Source organism: Rhinolophus sinicus, chromosome X (assembly GCF_036562045.2).
Source record: "Rhinolophus sinicus isolate RSC01 chromosome X, ASM3656204v1, whole genome shotgun sequence".
Lineage (NCBI taxonomy): Eukaryota > Metazoa > Chordata > Mammalia > Chiroptera > Rhinolophidae > Rhinolophus > Rhinolophus sinicus.
In genome coordinates this window covers 21,738,715-21,757,027 of record NC_133768.1, presented here as the reverse complement: position 1 = coordinate 21,757,027, position 18,313 = coordinate 21,738,715, and the positions used below count along the sequence as shown (strand labels likewise).

At 43.6% G+C, this 18,313-nt stretch overlaps 1 protein-coding gene across 1 annotated transcript; it reads right to left on the bottom strand.

The window, feature by feature from the left end:
* Window positions 1–6,813: 6,813 nt before the first annotated feature.
* On the bottom strand, window positions 6,814–7,869 carry LOC109457531 (melanoma-associated antigen B10). Its single transcript, XM_019750495.2, has one exon. The coding sequence runs from the start codon at window positions 7,867–7,869 to the stop codon at window positions 6,814–6,816; it is 1,056 nt and encodes a 351-aa protein (XP_019606054.2).
* Window positions 7,870–18,313: the final 10,444 nt, after the last annotated feature.

The following is an 18,313-nucleotide window of genomic DNA, read 5'->3' as shown; positions in this document are numbered from 1 at the left end:
TTAAAAAGAAAGGATTTTTCAATAAACATAAATACTGCAACTTGTTGTCCATTTAACTAGTGTCCACCAACGTCCAGTTCTTGGATTTAGCCACCCTTGCCTGGGGCCTTCCACAAGTGACAGCCGGGACAGGGCTCTATGGAGACCTCTCTGTTCTAGTGTGTGTGGTTCCTTCACACTTCACTCAGACTCCTGCTCTGTACTTCTCTTGGAGCCTCCCAAGTGCTGGCCTGAGGCCCATACCATGGTGCAATACTCTCAGCAAACCGAATCCCATAGGGGGAATGCAGAAGGTTCTAAATCAGCTGATTCCTGCCCCGGCCTACCAGGGCTGAAAACAGGGGTAGTACTCTGTGTGATACCCTCCAGTTTGGGGTGGGTGGTCACCTCAAGCCTATCCTCCCGGCAGGGTCTGGACTTCTCCTCCATCCGCTGACCAGACGCCTCTGCACTCATACCAAAACCTTCACTGCTCTGAGACACGACTTTTTGAGACTCCTCTACAGGGCCTCCCAGGGCTTTGAGCAGGGGTGGGGCTCTGAGCTGGCGACTTTGTTTTAGAGGAGGAAACACCCGTAGTCCTCACCCAGGTTTCTAAACTTAACTCACAGACAGTACTGGGACTCCTCCCTCTGCTGAACTAAGTCTGCCAGCCTTAGACCAAGGCCAACTGCTCACCCCCAGATTGCCACTCCCTACCCCAGTCTCAAGAGTGTGCAGCAAAGGGGTGCCTGTGCTTAACAACCGTGCCCCGGGCTCCCGAGGCTCACACCAGGGGCACGGCTGTGTGGGGCACTCTGTTCGGTTGTGGGCAGTTCCCCCAGACTTTCATCCTGCTCCTCAACTTTACTTCCGTTAGGATCTGGGATCCTTCTCTTTGCTGGCCAGAGGCGGACAGTGTGGTATAATGACCTCACCATTCATTGAAAGGGAATAAAATGTACTACAAATCATGTGAAAATCTTGAGAGTAGTTGATACAGAATTTAAATTTTTTTAATCCAATCAAATTAGAGTTATTACACTAATAAAGAACGTTGGACACCACATATCACCGTCAACTCCAGTCAGTTTAACAAAGAGCTACACCATCTGTAATGATTATTTCCACCCATTCTGTAAACTGCTGAGGTGGGGATAGTATCTAGATCATTTTGTAATGATCTACCCCAACTTCAATGCTTGAAGCCTTTTCCTGGAAGTTGTCTGGGACCCTCCGAAATTCCATACGTTCTTCTGATTCCTTTCCTACTATATGCTGAGCTCTGAATTCAGAACCCTGACTACCACCCTGCCCTGGACTATCTGGACTTGATTTAGTATGAGGTCTCTCCCATGGACCCTGGAAATTTCTTCACCCCACCCCCCCAGGCCTCCTGATACTTCTCATTAACTGAGGTTTTCCTGTCTAGACTATTCCCTGGGACCTAGTCATTCTGACCAGATCCTTGCTTCTTAAAGCAAATGGGGAAAAAATCCATTGACATAGAAATCTAAAACACTAACGCAAAGATAACCCAGTACTCAAGATATCTTGCAAAAATCCTGCTTTATATATTGATGATGAATTAATGAATGTGGAATTGATTTTTAATAACATAATTAGAAAACATAAATACAAAATAAAAGAACAGTGATATATTTTCACACAAAAGACTCAATTGATCAAATAAGCCATATGATTTCACTTATATGTGGACCCTAAAAAACAAAATAAGTGAATAAACAAAACACAAACAGACTCAGATGCAGAAAATAAACTGAGGGTTGCCAGATGGGAGAGTGGGTGAAAAGGGGATGCATTTAGGAAGAACAAATTGGTAGTTACAAAATAGTCATGGGGATGTAAAGTACAGCATAGGGAATATAGTCAGTAACATTGTAATAACTATGTATGGTGTCAAGTAGATACTAGATTTATTGGGGTGATCACTTTGTAAGTTATGCAAGTGTCTAACCACTGTATTGTACACCTGAAACTAATATAATGTAAAGCAAGTATAATTGAAAAATAAAAAATTCTAAAAAATTGATCAAATGTCTGAAGTTTAGGATATTCTCATATATTATTATGTGAGAATATAAATTGGTACAGCATTATTGAAATAGCATATCAGCAATAATAAAAAAAAATATGATCACACTGTTTCCACCTTAACCCAATATTCACTTCTATATCTTTACTGTAAGAAACATCCACATTTGCCCAGTAATTTATATTTCATGATGTTGATATCAATTCTATTAGTACTAGCAAAAAAATGGAAAACAACTTATGTGCCATCAGGAGGAGAATGGTTAGATTAATTATGGTACACACACACTTTAGAACACTTGGGAATAGATAAAAGAGTGAGATGGATCAATTGTGCTCTAACAGAAAGATCCTGCATTAATTTCATTAAATGACAAGGGCAAGAGGCAAAACCATATGTACACCATTATCCATGTACCTTAAAAAAAAAACCTTCACATGGTATTGTTGTATTATATCTACATAAGAAAAAGCCCAAAATGCATTTTAATGTATTCTACACAACATTTTAAAATTATGGTTACTTCTAGTAGGGCCTGGATTTTATAGAACCATAGTAAGGGGGCAGAACTGTGATTATTCCATATTTTCAGAATTTTTTTAGCATCAAGAATATGTGCACTGTTTCTTTTGTAATTAGTATAATTAATTAAGATACACAACAGAAATAGCAGCTGGATGTTATTTACATAAGTAACTGCTAGTGGATGCAATGCAAGAAGCCTGACATCTGAACGACCTAACACTACAAAAGTTTGTTTCTCATGTGCATTAAATCTGACATGGGTAGGCAAGGTCTCCACTGTCAGAGTGCCCTGGGGATCCAGGCTACTCCCATCGCGTGATGGCCCATCTCCACATGTTTGTTGCTGAATTGAACAGAAAGCATGGAAGTGGCATACTGACTGGCAAATGCCTTGGTCTAGTAATGACACACTTTGCTTCTGTTCATATTTCAGTGGCAACAGTTGTCACAAACCCTTTCTAATGCAAGTGGACTGGACGATATGCCCCATGTGCCCAGGAAGGAGAGCAGGACACCTGTGGATGAGCACTTGCAGTCTCTCCATCAACAGTTCTGGAGTAGGTGATCAGCAAAGTGCAGCACTCATGCTCTTTATACAAAAGCCCTCTTCGTTCTTGGAGAAGATTCTGAGAAGGCCTAAATTGCCTTGCTACACTCCAGAATTTTCTAGTGCCTGCTACCATGTGACCAGTGGTTTCAAACACAGGATCACACCAGTTTTCTAAAGGACATTGTATGTAAGTCTCATCAGGGAGGGGTCACCCTTCTTCAACCTATAGCACCTTTCTGCACGACCTTGTCAATAACCTCTATAATCTTCATACACTGAGAATTTCTTTTTCTTCTTCCTTTCGCTGCGTGGTCAAAATCATAACTTGTGAGTGTCTGCTGAAGAACATGTTTGAACACTTGTATCTTCAGGTATCGTTAGGCACACTGAAAAACCTGGATTTTCCTCTGGGGCAGGTGCAGACAAACCTCAGGAGAATGATGGTCAAGTATTTTCCTTCTCTTATCAAAGCCGGCAAGACATTTTCTGCCGTGGTGGTAGACTGAGTAATTTCTCCACGAAGATACCCATACCTTATTCCTGAAACCTGTGAATATGTTTGGTTACATGGCCAGGGGTACTTGGCAGATGTAGTAAGGTTATGGAAGCAACTTTAAAGTAAAGATATACTGGATTCTCTATCTGGGCGGGCCCAATGTAATGACATGAGCCCTTACAAGCAGAGAACTTTCTGTGGCTGGAGACAGAAGAGAGGTGCCGAGTGTGAGGAGTCAGCATTTAATTGCTGACCCAAAATGTATGGGTCTGCTTGCGAGGACTGGAGCGAGTCCAGGAGAAACTATGTCAGCTGCAGCTGCCAGTCAGCACGGAAACGGCCTCGATTTTATTTGCACAAAGAATTGGATTCTGCCACCAACCTGAGTGATCTTGGAAGGACATTCTTCCCAGAGCTTATGATCGGCAGTCCGCCAGCTGAAAGCTCCACTTGGGCCTGTGAAAATCCCAGCACAGAATCTCACAGAGACATCCCAGCTTTCACTCCTACAGAAATGTAGATAATAATACTCACCGAGATAATAAATATGTGCTGTTGTAAACCACTAAACGTGTGGTCATTTGTTACAGCAGCCATAGAAAACTACTACAAATCCTGAAAAGACTCCAGGGCTGGTTAGAATCCAGCCTCTGCCGGTCCTTGCTACACAGAGCTTTCCTCGGGCCTTCCTCATCTCTCTAGGAGGGAGGCTTTGGTACTTGGCCACTCAGTTAAGCTCACTCATCAGAGGACGGATTCAGGGGCCTGTCTCCAATACGCCAGCAGGTTAAAGTCTCTTCTTTCTAACTTCGTCTGCTCTCCTAACTTCAGGGTTATCTGACAAGAACCAGTAGATCCTGGGCCAAAACAGACTCTACTCACAAGCCGATTGGGAAAAAACTTGGAGAGTGTGGTGGAAGCACCCCGAGCAGATGAGCAGACACCTCAAGTTCACTGCCAGAGTAAACCACGAAGTCAACAGGGCTGTTGTTAGAGGGCTTCCATGGTCTGAGACAGGACAGGTAGCGGGTGTCTGCAGGGAGCTGGAGTGCTCTAAGTCAGGGTAAAGGCGGGTGATTCTGGGCTGTCTGTTGCACTGGGAGCAGAGTACAGACTTATGAAAGGAAGCAGGTGAGAGTTGGATATCAGGTTAGGAACCAGATTTAGACAGGGCACTAGATTTAGACAGGGGAAGACTTAGGTAAAACTTGGTGTAATTTGGAAAGTCCGATAATCCCAGCATCTGCCATCAGCTCTAAAATAACCTTGTGGATGGGGGCAGGTGGACCTTAGGCAGAAGCAGCCCATGTGGTGTCTAATTCTTATTTTCACCTTATTAATACAACTGGGTTTCAGGTTCCTTTTTATTTGTTGGTAGACATTGTGGAGTAGTGAAAAGAGAAATGAATTAAGAGACGGTAGGCCTCAGGCAATGGGGAATGAAACAGTGTGGATGCTAAAGGATTAAGAACAGCGCTTAGTCCCAGGTCTGTCACTTACTAGCCAGGTGAACTCGGGAAAATTGCAAAGTTCAATGAACCTCAGATTTTCATCTGTGAAATGTGTTTGATAAGTAGTCCCCTTGTTCTTGGCTCACATATATCTTGTAAGTGGGAATGTTGGAATGTATCTAGCTTATGCAAGACACTGGCAGAATCTGGCATGTATTGGGTTTTGATCATTTTCAATTATTACTATTATTAGTTTCACCCTAAAATGTACCAATCTCCGCTCTAGGATTTTTTTTTGTTTTCCAATCCAGGAGATGTCAGAGAATTTGTAGCTCTCGAGGATGTGGTACAAGAAATCAGCTAATACATTGCTTGAGGAGTTAAATGAAGTTACTTGCTGTGTAACTTTTTCGAGTATACGTTATTTATTGTTGGTGAGGGGGAATCTTCCCATTTGATGTAACTCAGAGCTCCTGGAATTTGTGTCAGTTATTTCCATTCCTCCCTTACATCTGCCCTAACATCCAAAACATTTGTATTTGCAATTATTTCACTTTTATCACAAATCTAGTTCTAACTTAGAGTTTACCAAATTACATTCCAGATTAAAATGGAATGTGAAACCTAATGGAATTAATAATTAATTAAAATGGCCACTTAATGATTGGGTTTTGCCTCACCCAGCGCAGGGAAAGGATGTCAGCACAGTGGCTTCTGAGCGTCCCATCTCACATGAGTCTCACCCTATTTCTCAGACACTCCCTTGTTAAGATGTGCATAAATCACCTATTTTGTGGCCTCTGTCCTCCTGCACTGGGAAAAGAGCATAGGACCTCTTCCATTTCTGTCCCAGGTGAAGATTTCTCTCTGCTTTATCCATGATCTTAAAGTCAGTGCTAGAAGTTGTTTTCCATTCCAGGCTTCGGTCTTTCAATCTGAGATACACCACTCAAACACGCTCAGTCTGACCCAGCTTAATTAAAATTGCTTCACACTGAAGGGCTCGCAGTTTCCAAGGTTTCAAACCCCCTTGCCACGTCATTTACACTTGACTGCTGGCACTTAAACCCCCAAGTCCTGACACCATCTTTTGACATGTCCTTTTCGTTGGAGGGAGTTTCTTACAATATTCCTTACATCGTAGCTACTCTAAGACTATGTTTTGATGGGCAGGGGTGGTTCTTATACATCTTAGCTTTCCCAGTATTAACATGGGATTTGCATAGTGTAGATGCTCAAATTGTTGGAGAAAAAAATGGGCACTGAGAAAGAGATCTAATTTATTACAATATAATTTCTCTTACATTCTTGAATGAGCTAAATATGTCCATATATATCGTTACAAAACAACAGACTAAAAGTCAAAAATGAAAGCAAGAATTCATCTTTTATTTATTTTTCCATTTCTTGACCAAAACTATTACACTGCTGAGTTGTTTCACATTTCCAAGGAAACCTCATCTACTGCCATGTTATCTTGTTCCAAAGCACTAAATAAGATGGAACTTTTCCAATTTGTTTTACAAAATAATAAAACTCTTACTCTTAAAACTCAATCATAGCAACAAATGCTTGAGCCTATCATTTATAAATTTTGTTTAAGGCTAAACCTTCTATTAAAAGGTTAAAATTATCCAAGTTGTCACATAGAACAGAAACAAATGTTATATACTGTGTTGTGTCCATCTCCACCCAAACCCTCCACTCCTTAGAACATGAACTTCTCTTTCTAACAATCTAGAACTCGTGTTAGACTTCACTTAGTGTGGGAGGAGCTGCTGACCATGGCCCTGGAGCGCACATTGGCTATGGCCTTGGAGCGCGCACTGGCAATGGCAGCAGTACGAGCCCTGGCTGCTACTCTGGCCTGTGCTCTCTCTTCCTCATCTCTTACAGCCTCTTCATACCAAGGTGGGAAAGCACTCGGAACGGTATTGTGCATCTTGGCCAGAAATTCCAGCACGCGCATCTTGGTGGTCTCAGCGTGGGCTCTTGGACCCCACAGGAATTCATAGCTTGGAGGATCACTGTTGGGAACTTGGCGGTACTCCAGGTACTTCTCCTTCACCAAATCCTTGGTGATAAGCTTCTTGGGATCCCCAAAAATGAAGTGATGCCTCCCCTTATATAGCCCCATCGCATTCAGCGTTTGCCAGACTTGCTCCTCAGTGGCACAGTTGCCCTTGGTGTAGATCACACCCAGAATAGTCATCAACAGGCCAGTCTTGGGGACCCCTCTGTCATCACTTGGCATTGCATCATAGCTTAGCTCCAATTTGTTGACAAGAATATAGATGTGCCGGTAAGGATCCATTTCCCTCAAATCAAGGCCAAAGACCATCTCCAGGTGGTCAGAGGCTCTCTTGAGGATCTCAAGGAAGCAATTTCTGTGCACTTGGATGACATTTCTCAGCATTTCTGCCTTGGTAATGGGCTCTTTCATTTGATACTTGTGTAGTAGGTAATATACCAAGAGAATCACCTTCTCCTCTAGAGGGCCTCTGTGGAAGGGCTCAGTGGCACGCCCGGTGGCAGGCTGGGCCTGGGGGGATCTTGGCCTTTCCTCCACTTGGTAGTTGGCACCTTCATTCAATTTTGTTGCAGTAGTGACAGTGGATGGGGCTCTCTGAGGACCCTGGGGATTGCCGTTTGACCCAGCAGCAGATGAGCTCTTGAAACGAGGAGAGGAGGGAGAGCGGAACTCTCCTCCCACTGCTGCAGTGGCCTGAGCACCTGCTGGATTCTCGGGCTCTTCTCGTTCCTGGTAGTGTTTGTCACGGGCCTGGTGCTTAGTCTTCTTACGTTGAGGCATGATGGCTTTCGACACGGGCAGCAGACACCAGCGTGGGCAGGTGACTCAGTGACCTGCAGGAAAGAGATCGGGCCACTTCAACAGGGAGACATAGCCTTGGCTTTATTGACGACCACCTCTGCAGGTTTCCTTGAGGGTGCTGCTCTAGGAACCCACAGGCTACTACTGTCTGATATGCCTCTGCCCCAAGGACCCTGTGGAAATAACTAGTGTGTGCCTTAGTGCCTACCTACCAGATCTGCTTGGGGCTCACTGGGGCTTAGAGCAACGGCTGTAAGTTATGGAGTGTTTCAGTTCACATTAAGGGTCATCCCTTCACTTTTGGTAGGACCTGAGGTCCCTGTGGTCTACTGTTCTGAAGCTGACCCCTCATTTCAAAGCCCTCATCACTCTGAGACCTTAGAGGAGGAACAGATGGGAACTTCATCTTCCCACACCTGCCCAGCGAAGAAAGTACAGGCAGAGGTCTGTGGAACCCTTTCTATCCTGGGGTGTTACTTAGGGGGTCTCAGTCCTCACTCAGTGCCCTCACTTTTATTTCTGGAAGGGCCCAGGCCTCCTCACTTTGCTGACCTAAGACTTACACCCTCAGAGAAAAGCCCTCCAATCCCTGAAAGTCCTGAGGAGGAAGTTAGGGAGGCCTCTAACATATCTGCCCTGGAGCCATTTCTCACAGGCGTGGAGGTACTCTCAGGACTAGGGCTATATGTGACCCCCACTGTTCTGAGGTAGATGGTCCCCTCAGTCCTCACTCAGGGTCCTCGGTCCTCACACTGACTTCTGGAAAAGCTTGGGTTCCCTCACTGTAATGACAGTGAGTTTGAGTTTGCTTTTATTTTTTTCAATTCACAGAACATATTTTATTATTATTAATCATAATTTAGATAATTTGATTTTTTTTAAAAACTGTACTCTAAATCTAATGAGGCTGCCCTTCCACCAGACCCCATCTTCCTGAGACTGCCCGTGGACAATGTGAGGGGGTGCCTCAGCCTCACACCCTTCCCCAAGGCCTCCCAGGACGGACAGTAGTGGTGGGACTTTGTCACGTCCCCTTTGTTGGGAGTGCGTGTTTCCCTGAAACCTTACTCAGTGTCCTCACTGTAACGCGCAGCAAGGCCCGGGAGCTTCTCCGTCTCCTGACCTGACACCTTCGTCTTCCAATTCGACGATATCCACTTCCCCTGAGAACCAGAAACAGAAGTCAGGGTGCCTGACATCAACCCACCCTAACGTTCGGCTCCTCGAACCCAAGACATGCGCGGGGCTCTAATGCCCCGTATGTTCGGGCATGGGTGGTTCCGCTCAGGCCTTACTTGGGGTGGGGCCCAGGACCGTCTCTCTTCTGGTCTGAAGCTGACACCTGGGTGTGATGCCCTCACTCCCCCACCCTCACCCCCCACCACCACCAGTCCCCTCGGGGGAAATTTAGAAAGTACTCGAATGTCGCGATGTCAGACGATTACTGTCTGGGTTCTCTCCGTTGACAGCAGGCATAGAAGTCCAGAAACCTCTCTAATCTGGACAGGCCAGTCCCCTCACAACTAACTCAGGGTCTTCACCTTAATTCCAGTCGGGGCTGGAGCTTTCTTCTCCACCTGACCTTATGCCACCCTCCTCACACTAAGGCCACGACTCCCTTCAGACACTGGCGATGGAGACGGAAGTCAGGGTGATGGGGTGCGTCAAATCGTTAGAGCGCTACGTGGGGCCTCTGAGGATGCACAGCAGGGGCGGTGCTCTGTGGAGCCCCGTATGTTCAGGGGTGGGTAGTTGCCCCAGACCTCGCTCAGGGTCATCACCTTTACACCCGTTAGGGTCTAGGGAGCCGTCTGTCTTCTAGTCTGAAGCTGACACCTTGGTACGATGCCCTCTTCCCCATCAGGCTCCTGGGGGAATTTAGAAAGTTCTCGAAATGGCTACACCAGACGATACCTGCTTGTGTTCTGTCAGGGCTTTCACAGGAGTTGGGTTCTATGGGTTTGACTTTGGTCTGGGTGAGGGGAATTGCCTGGGAACTCACACAGGATCTTTTTGTTTTGTTTTGTTTTGTTTTGTTTTTAAACTCTGGGCTTGCCCTGGCTATTTTTCCTCAAACCAGGACCCTCCCCATGTCAATCTCCAGTTTCCAGAGGCTGAAAGTATCGGGCACCTGAGCCTTACAGCTAGCTATACTGGGGCCTCCCAAAACTTAGGAGCAGATCACTGTGCTGCCCATCTGCCTTGTGGGGCACCTTAAGTTAGTGCCTGGAACTGCATTCTCTGTGGCCCTGAGGCCGACACCCAGACTCAAAGCCCTCAAAACCCTGACTCCGCAGAGAGGAAATTCAGAGGGCACTACTTTAGGCAGTCCGTCCACAGAGGCTGCCAGGACTGAAAACAGGGGAGAAACTCTGTGGGGTCCACTCTCTTGTGGTATGGGGGTCCCCTCAAACTCCATCAAGGACCTTACCTAAACCCCAGATTCCCTCTAACTTCACTCAGATTCTTCACCTTACCTCCTGTGAGGGCCTGGGAGTCTTCCATTTCCTGGCCGAGTCTGACAGGCCGGTCCATTGTCCTCAAAGTTTTAGATTTTATTATATTTACAACACATCCTGCAGTGACTTTGGAATGACTAGCACAGAGTCTAAATAATTTTTTAAATTTTTTTTGAAGGAATATTGTATATTTTCAAAGTATTTAGGAATTCTTTAATTAGGAAATAATGTCAGGCTTCCTGCGCCCTCCGCTCCCGGGGCAGGCTCTGTCGGCTCTGTCCTGGCCTGCCCAGAGCACCGCAGAGTGGCGGGGTCCGCAGCCCACCTGAAGGCACAGCCTCTGGGTCCCGCCTCTGGAACCTGGGGAAGCAGTAAAGACCCCCCACCTCCCTGACCCCTGCAGCCCAGTTGGGGGCTGATGGGGAGGGGGGGCTGTGAGCCCACCCCCTCTTCTTCTTAGCCTTCGCTGGTAGGCTGCCTGCAGCCATACAGATCTGCGTTCTGTCTTTTGGCTAAGAGGAGAGTGACTTGGAGTGGGAATACATGGCTGTCATTTTAGAAAATGAACAACTTCCAAAACTGTTTCTTGATCTTTCTGTTTGTTTTACTCAGGTTATCTATTTATTCCTACAATCTATGACATAACAGCTCTAGCTAGTGGTAAAATTCACAGCCCCAGCTTAATTCAGGACAGGAACATTTCCATTAGAATGGTGCTTTTAAAAATAGAAACTAAACCAGGGTGGTGATGAGGTTAAGGCCAAGGGTTTAAGAAGTAGACTATAGCTGCCAATTTAGAAACTATGAAAAGGAAGCAATAGAAGATCCCTCAAGCACCTAGTATGACAAAAACAGACTCTCGGCTTCACTTGCACCATTTGATACAGTGTTTCCCCGAAAATAAGACCTACCTGGAAAATAAGCCCTAGCATGATTTTTCAGGATGACACCCCCTGAACATAAGCCCTAATGTGTCTTTTGGAACAAAAATTAACATAAGACCCAGTCTTTATTTTGGGGGAAACACAGTAATTGAAAATCTTATCCTGAATCATACTGAGACTGATCAACTTTGTAGCTTTTTTCTTTTTTTAGCTCTTGATAAAATGTGGTAGCTTTTTTGTTCAGATTTTGTGACACACTAATCTTTTCATTATGAGATTTTTCTGAGCCAGTGATAGATCCATTCTGAAGCACTGGCACCAGGAGACTATCACAGAAACATACTCTGCAAAATGTGAGGAAGGAACTAAACTGGAAATTAAATTAATGCTGACAATATTGGGGCACTTTTTAAATCATGGCATTTTAACATTATCATAGAGTTGCATCATACCCAGAAGTTAGCGTTTAATGTCAGTACATTAGATAAAATAGGGTCTTAAGACTATCCTTGAAGCCCTTTAGAAAGACTCCAGTTTGGAAATCTGTCCTTTGTCCATCTACCACAGCCAGTTTTTCCTCCACTGTTGGAAGAAATGACTGTTTCTTCAGTTGAAGATCCATTGAAGTTGTTGGTGTTTATACAAAAAGCACGTACCTTTAAACACTAGAATCACACTTACCCCTGCAAGATGCTTGCCCCCTGAAAGATAAAATGTGAACTGGCAGTGACTGAGGGAACTCCACATTGACAACACTCAGCTTGGTTTACTCAAGGGTGTCCATTCATTGAATAGTTGGTATTGCCATGGAATTTATTATTTTCCTTATTGTTTCCTTTTCACTGACCTCATATATTGCATTAATGTAAGTTAAATGTGTTTATGATATGACTCCACTGTACATCTTATAGACATTCATATTTTGAATAGTAAACGTTACAAGCATATATGCAACCTGTATGTATGTGCTATTTTGGGGCGTTTCATTGAAAACTAATTAACAGCTAGAAAACTTATGGTTATTAGTTTTAATAAGCTTCTATGTGGGACAAGAGTATTTAGATTCAAAACTACTGAATCATGTTATTTGATTAGGATATAAATATACAAGTTTAAAGCCCGCTACAAACTTTTAGAGATATACTTATGATAGATATGTTACTACATGTTGGAAACTAGCAAGAACAAAATAATCAAGTGTCATCAACCAAAAATAACTGAATAGTTGTGTTGGAGATTTTTTTTTTAAAATGTTTTTGTTATTAGCCACTTTGAGTTAAATAAAAACCAAGAACAAGAAATATTTTTAAAAACAAAGAAAAAGAAAGTCAGTGGGATTATTTATCAGGTTCTAAAAGTACCCATGAATTATATCACTCACATCTTCCTCTTAAAAAAGTAACAAAACAAACAAAACTTTAAATCACATTGCTATTAAGCGTTCTTACAGTAAGGAATAAGACCAAGCTACACGAGCATACAAAAACCTGAAATTCTGAGCATGAAAATAATGTATTGATTAGACATCTGGTTTATTCAAGCATTAGGCCTACTGAAGATAGAATTTTTTAAAAATTTAATTCAATCAAGTTGGAGTTATTATAATAAAAAAGGTAGAGCTTTGGACGCAACGTATATCTGTCACCCCCAGGCAATTTAACAAGGCACTACACCCACTACAGTGGTTCTCCTTTCACCCTGTAACTGTGTGCACTGTAGGCCAGCCCCCTACTCCAGTCAGTATCTGGTAGCAGCATGGACCACCCAACACAGCCAAGGTATATCTGCCGTCTGCTAGGCAAAGGAGTCAGGAACCATGGGAGGCAATCTGAGCTGGGAATAACACCTGAATTGTTTTTTAAAACATGTCCACACTCAGCCCTTTATTCCCAGAGTCACTGAGATAATTAGCCTTAGGGAATTCCCCTTCCAATTTCCCCCTCCTTGCAGTTGCACACCCCCTTCCACTACTCATTGGTAATACTTGCCCTATTTTAACTGTCATCCAAGTCACCAACCAATCGACCCACTTGCACAGCCTCAACCTCAGCAGCATGAGGGCCACATACACAGCGGAGGAACGAGCCTTCTTCATCTGGCATCAAGACAGCTCTCAGGCCTGGTACACTGGCAAGGATGCACAGAACCCCCAGAGTAGTGAAGAGATGCAGCTCTCCCAGATTCCATCAATAACAGCACTTTGTGGGTGACACGGGGGAACCAGTTATCCTCTGCCTCATATTGGGCAGGGGGGATTCTAAAGTAGGAAGGGGTATCAGGCGTGCCTTTGGTCCTTTCATCCAATAGATCTGCCCACTCAGGTTTCTCGACAGCTTGAGGCTGGTGATGATTCAGAGATTCCCTAGCCTATCCATGTAAGTTATCTGGTACCCTCCACCAGATTCTCCACCTTCTCGCCTTCTGGTAGTTTTTCTACCTTTTGCTGAAGCCTGCATACAGGTCCCCGACTGCCAGCTGCCCTGGGCTCTCTGGAGTTGTTTTAATATGTGAGCTCTCTCAGTGATTCCAGAAATTGCTCTACCCCCACACCCAGTCCTCCTGGATTTCCTCAGTTATTGATATTTTCCTGTTCAGGCCTGTTTCCTGGCCCCTGGTTATTCTGATAAATCTTTGTTTCTCAAAGTAAAGGGAAAAGTTTAATTTACGTATCAGAATTCTTAAAGCATGTGCCCATAGGTATCTTGGTAATCAAGACATCACTGCAGAAATCCTGCTACATATGAGTGAGGGATTATGTCAATTTTCTGCTCAATTTAATTACGAAACAAGGAAATGCAAATTAAAATAAAATTGAGACAATATAATTGCACCAAAAATGTGGCCCAAAATTTAAAATTGATAAAATTAAATGCCTGTGAGAGTGTAGGGTATTCACATAAATTAATTTGTGAGAATTTAAATTGGTGCAGCATTATGAGAATACAATTTCATAAATATTCAAACTATTTATAATCATTAAACTATTTCCACTTTAACCTGATTTTCACATTTCTACCTCTTTCCTATAAGAAAACCCACATTTGCCCAAGAAGTATGTTCAATATTCTTATATTTCAATTCTATTACTAGTAGTAACAAACAAGAAACAACCTATATGTCCATCAGAAGGAGAATGGTTATATTGATTATGGCACATATCAACTTTAGAGTTGTCCGGAGGAGTTAAAAGAGTGAACTAGATCTATATGTGTTCTCATGGAAAGATCCTGTGTACATTTTATTCAGTGTCAAGGGCAAGAGACAGAACATGACATACAATGTTACACATGTAGAGTAAAAACTCACAGTGTCTTTTTTTTTTCTTTTAAAAATTCTGCTCTTTCAGTTTGGACAAGGTCTCTGTCTCAATTTCCTCATCTGAAAAATGGGAATAATGACTGTCCTTACTTAGTAGGACACCAGAAAATTATTAGAAAAAAAAATAAGTCAGAGAAAAAGTTCTGGCATCTAATAAGCACTCAATAAATCTTATCTGAATTTATCTGAATGATTATATTTCAGGAAGATGTAAGTTTATGCTATGGGTCTCTTGCTTCTCGGGTCCCCCATGGAGAAACCTATAGTTCACATTCTCCAGTTAGAGAAGCTTTATTTTTGCCTCTCAACTAAACATCCCTTCTCTACCTTCTGAGCCCGACACCTTACTCCCTCAACCACACCCCAGTACATGTCTACTGAAAACCTGTACATGTAACGTGTTGGGAGTGGAGATGGAAAGGAGAAGAGAGATGCCAAGATGACACCTCAAGAGCTTCTGTTATGGCAGGAGTGATAAAACCTGTCATTCACAAGTGAGGTCCAGTATAGAAGCGATTCAGATAAAAATTAATGGTAAGCTGGAGTGAGAATGGGGTCGCCACCCTGCTGTGAACCCTGAGGAGTTTGTCAGTACACCTGGAAACATTTTAAAAGGGAGTTACCAAGAGTGTATTTTTCTAGCACATATTTGTAAGAAAATGCTTAGAAAAAACTTTAAAAACAACACACAAGGTTTTTATTTATGGTTACTTCTAGTAGGGCCTGAAATTTACAGACCGTAGTAAGGGGACAGAGTTGTGATTATTCCGCATTTTTAGAATTTTTTAGCATCAAGAATATCTGCACTATTTCTTTTGTAATTAGTATAATTAATTAAGACACGCAACAGAAATAGTAGCTGTGTGTTATTTACGTAAGTAACTGCTAGTGGATGCAATGCAAGAAGCCTGACATCTGAACGACCTAACACTACAAAAGTTTGTTTCTCATGCGCATTAAATCTGACATGGGTAGGCAAGGTCTCCACTGTCAGAGTGCCCTGGGGATCCAGGCTACTCCCATCGCGTGATGGCCCATCTCCACAAAGGCACTCCATGTTTGTTGCTGAATTGAACAGAAAGCATGGAAGTGGCATACTGACTGGCAAATGCCTTGGTCTAGTAATGACACACTTTGCTTCTGTTCATATTTCAGTGGCAACAGTTGTCACAAACCCTTTCTAATGCAAGTGGACTGGACGATATGCCCCATGTGCCCAGGAAGGAGAGCAAGACACCTGTGGATGAGCACTTGCAGTCTCTCCATCAACAGTTCTGGAGTAGGTGATCAGCAAAGTGCAGCACTCATGCTCTTTATACAAAAGCCCTCTTCATTCTTGGAGAAGATTCTGAGAAGGCCTAAATTGCCTTGCTACACTCCAGAATTTTCTAGTGCCTGCTACCATGTGACCAGTGGTTTCAAACACAGGATCACACCAGTTTTCTAAAGGACATTGTATGTAAGTCTCATCAGGGAGGGGTCACCCTTCTTCAACCTATAGCACCTTTCTGCACGACCTTGTCAATAACCTCTATAATCTTCATACACTGAGAATTTTTTTTTCTTCTTCATTTCGCTGCATGGTCAAAATCATAACTTGTGAGTGTCTGCTGAAGAACATGTTTGAACACTTGTATCTTCAGGTATCGTTAGGCACACTGACAAACCTGGATTTTCCTCTGGGGCAGGTGCAGACAAACCTCAGGAGAATGATGGTCAAGTATTTTCCTTCTCTTATCAAAGCCGGCAAGACATTTTCTACCGTGGTGGTAGACTGAGTAATTTCTCCACGAAGATACCCATACCTTATTCCTGAAACCTGTGAATATGTTCGGTTACACGGCCAGGGGTACTTTGCAGATGTAGTAAGGTTATGGAAGCAACTTTAAAGTAAAGATATACTGGATTCTCTATCTGGGCGGGCCCAATGTAATGACATGAGCCCTTACAAGCAGAGAACTTTCTGTGGCTGGAGACAGAAGAGAGGTGCCGAGTGTGAGGAGTCAGCATTTAATTGTTGACTCAAAATGTATGGGTCTGCTTGCGAGGACTGGAGCGAGTCCAGGAGAAACTATGTCAGCTGCAGCTGCCAGTCAGCACGGAAATGGCCTCGATCTTATTTGCACAAAGAATTGGATTCTGCCACCAACCTGAGTGATCTTGGAAGGACATTCTTCCCAGAGCTTATGATCGGCAGTCCGCCAGCTGAAAGCTCCACTTGGGCCTGTGAAAATCCCAGCACAGAATCTCACAGAGACATCCCAGCTTTCACTCCTACAGAAATGTAGATAATAATACCCAGATAATAAATATGTGCTGTTGTAAACCACTAAACTTGTCATTTGTTACAGCAGCCATAGAAAACTACTACAAATCCTGAAAAGACTCCAGGGCTGGTTAGAATCCAGCCTCTGCCGGTCCTTGCTACACAGAGCTTTCCTCGGGCCTTCCTCGTCTCTCTAGGAGGGAGGCTTTGGTACTTGGCCACTCAGTTAAGCTCACTCATCAGAGGACGGATTCAGGGGCCTGTCTCAAATACACCAGCAGGTTAAATTCTCTTCTTTCTAACTTCGTCTGCTCTCCTAACTTCAGGGTTATCTTACAAGAACCAGTAGATCCTGGGCCAAACCAGACTCTACTCACAAGCTGATTGGGAAAAAACTTGGAGAGTGTGATGGAAGCACCCCGAGCAGGTGAGCAGACACCTCAAGTTCACTGCCAGAGTAAACCACCAAGTCAACAGGGCTGTTGTTAGAGGGGTCCACGGTCTGGGACAGGACAGGTAGTGGGTGTCTGCAGGGAGCTGGAGTGCTGTAAGTCAGGGGAAAGGCGGGTGATTCTGGGCTGTCTGTTGCACTGGCAGCAGATTGATGAAATTAAGCGGGACAGCAGGCCAGTATCTGGATTTGGACATGAAAGCACACTGGGAAAGTTCCAGGGGAAAAGTGATTTAATTCAGAAAGTGCTAGAACTGGTCCCAAATGCTAGGACTAGGCTAGAGTCGGCTCTCAAGGGACTCCAGGCTTAGGGGAGGAAGAGCCTAGGTAAATTCAGCCCACAGACTATCCTGAAATTGTTTTTAATTATCATTTCATCTTTATTTATTACACCTTGGGTTAGTACATTGACAACAGAGTCCTTTGTTTCATTACCTCAGGGACATTGTGGAATAGTGGGAGTAGAAATGAAGAGAGACAATGTCTGTTTTATTCCAGAAGGAGTGGAACAGTGAGTGTCCCTAATTGAATTCAGACCAGAGGTCTAGTCCCAGTTCTGCCATTTATGAGCCATGTGAAGTCAGCAAAATTGCAAAGCTCTATGAGGCTTTTCTATGAAGTGAGCTTGGTCAGCCCTGCCATGTAGGACTCCTGGGATATATGTGATGTATTAAAGTACCCGACATAGTGTCTGACATGTATAGAGTCTTTAATAACTTGTGGTTATTATTATTATTATTTTGACCCCAGGTCCTACCAAAATATGCTCTATGGTGTTTTTTTAATACAGGAGATGTCAGAGAATATGTAGCACTATATGATATGGCACAACAAATCAGCCAGTATGATGCTTAGCAAGTAAAACTAAATTACTTAGTACAGAAGTTTTTGAGGATATGTTACTTACTGTGGATGTAGGGAATTTTCCCCAGTTGGATGGGACTTACGGATCCTAGAATTTGTGTCAAGAATCAACTCCTTCCATCCAACTGTCTTTCCATCCAAACCACCTCTATTTTCATTTATTTCAGTTCCATAAAAAGTC